The sequence below is a fragment of the Mus caroli genome, chromosome 1, assembly GCF_900094665.2.
Source record: "Mus caroli chromosome 1, CAROLI_EIJ_v1.1, whole genome shotgun sequence".
NCBI lineage: Eukaryota > Metazoa > Chordata > Mammalia > Rodentia > Muridae > Mus > Mus caroli.
The window spans coordinates 59109688-59111236 of record NC_034570.1 but is presented as its reverse complement, the minus strand read 5'-3'; the positions used below and the strand labels follow the sequence as shown (position 1 = coordinate 59111236).

The 1549-nt window shown below is 41.2% G+C and overlaps 1 protein-coding gene across 1 annotated transcript in view; it reads left to right on the top strand.

The window, feature by feature from the left end:
• Idh1 (isocitrate dehydrogenase (NADP(+)) 1, cytosolic) overlaps positions 1-1549 on the top strand; it is a 25779-nt gene that overhangs the window by 11250 nt on the left and 12980 nt on the right. Inside the window, exon 5 of the mRNA XM_029475326.1 lies at positions 91-106. Coding sequence (XP_029331186.1) covers positions 91-106 — 16 coding nt within the window. The remainder of the gene's footprint in view (positions 1-90; positions 107-1549) is intronic.

The following is a 1549-nucleotide window of genomic DNA, read 5'->3' as shown; positions in this document are numbered from 1 at the left end:
TACAGAGCAACTGATTTTGTTGTTCCTGGGCCTGGAAAAGTAGAGATAACCTACACACCAAAAGATGGAACTCAGAAGGTGACATACATGGTACATGACTTTGAAGGTAGGTGCAGTCTGCCCTGCTACGTGTCACTGCCTTGGGCTACTGTGTTACAATAGATTTGTTTAACTTAGCTATGGCCAAGAGGTGGTGGGTGGCGTATGCCTTTAATCCTAGCGCCTATGAGGCAGAGGCAGTCAGATCTCTGTGAGTTTGAGGCCACCCTGGTCTACAGACTGAGACCCAGACAGCCAGGGCTACACAGAGAAACCTTGTCTCAAAAAGTGAGAAGAAAAGGGGGGGCGGGGGTAGTTAGTTATGCAATTGCCTAAAAAGCCGACCTGAATCTTCAACGTTTCTGAGGAACATCCAAGTCTAAAGGGTTGGGAGGGTGGTTTTGTGGATAAAGCACTTGAGCACTTGCCACACAAATTTTAGGACTGAGTTTGAATCTCCAGAGCCCACATATAGGCTAAGTACAACTGTATGCCTAATATCAGGCTGGCTACCCTGGCCCACACAGTGGTTAGCAACATTAGACCCTGTCTTAAACAAGATGGAAGACCCACTCCTGAGGTTGTCCTGACCTCCACACATTGTTTTTTTTTTTTTTTTTTTTTTTTTTTTTTTTTTTTTTTTTTTTTTTTTTTTTTTTTTTTTTTTTTTTTTTTTTTTTTTTTTTTGTAGATCCTGACCTGACGATGTATTTCCCTTATGAAACTGACGAAGATCCATTTGACCACTCATCTCTAGTCCTCATATCCCTGTCTTGGAGCTCACAAAATTACACCAAGACTCCTTGGGTTGTAGGTTCAAACTTATTGTACCTCATTCCTCTGTAAGCTCATTGTATTGCTTGCCCTGCCCTGATAACCACTGCATAAACATCATAACTTATTTTACTGGCACTTGAAATAGCAGTTGAATCAACAAACCCTCAAGCTGCTTCCCTAGAGGATTCTGCAGGACATTCTTAAGTATGATGAACATGGAGTGTTCCATGGGGAACTCTGGGGTTGTCAGATCACAGAATGTGGCAGTGATGAAGAGCTTAGCCTGAGGTTCAGATATGGCTTTGAAGTGGGTGTTGCCCTGCCCTCTACAACTGTCTGCACTTCTCTCAACATCACATGGGTCAGGTGACCCTTACCTTAACGAGGATTAACTTTATCCAGGATTCTCATGATTTTTTTGAGAAACCATTTGCCAAAAATAGAATGCTTTGATCCATCTACACAAAGGAATAATGCTATGTTATGCTTTCTAAATCATTTCTTATTTAGCATTTTTTTACCTTCTCTGCAATGAGAAGTCCCTTACCTAACCACAAAGTTCTGTTTATACTTGTTATAAACAGGACAGTAGAAAGTACCATTCCTTATCTTTCTCTCAGACTCTGTTCTGAGAGCAATCATAGNTCATCTTGTGATTGGCAGTTGCTGCAGGTAAATTGGTTGTTTCTGAGTGAATGAGTTCTGGGATCTCATTTTATCAATGAATCTTCAG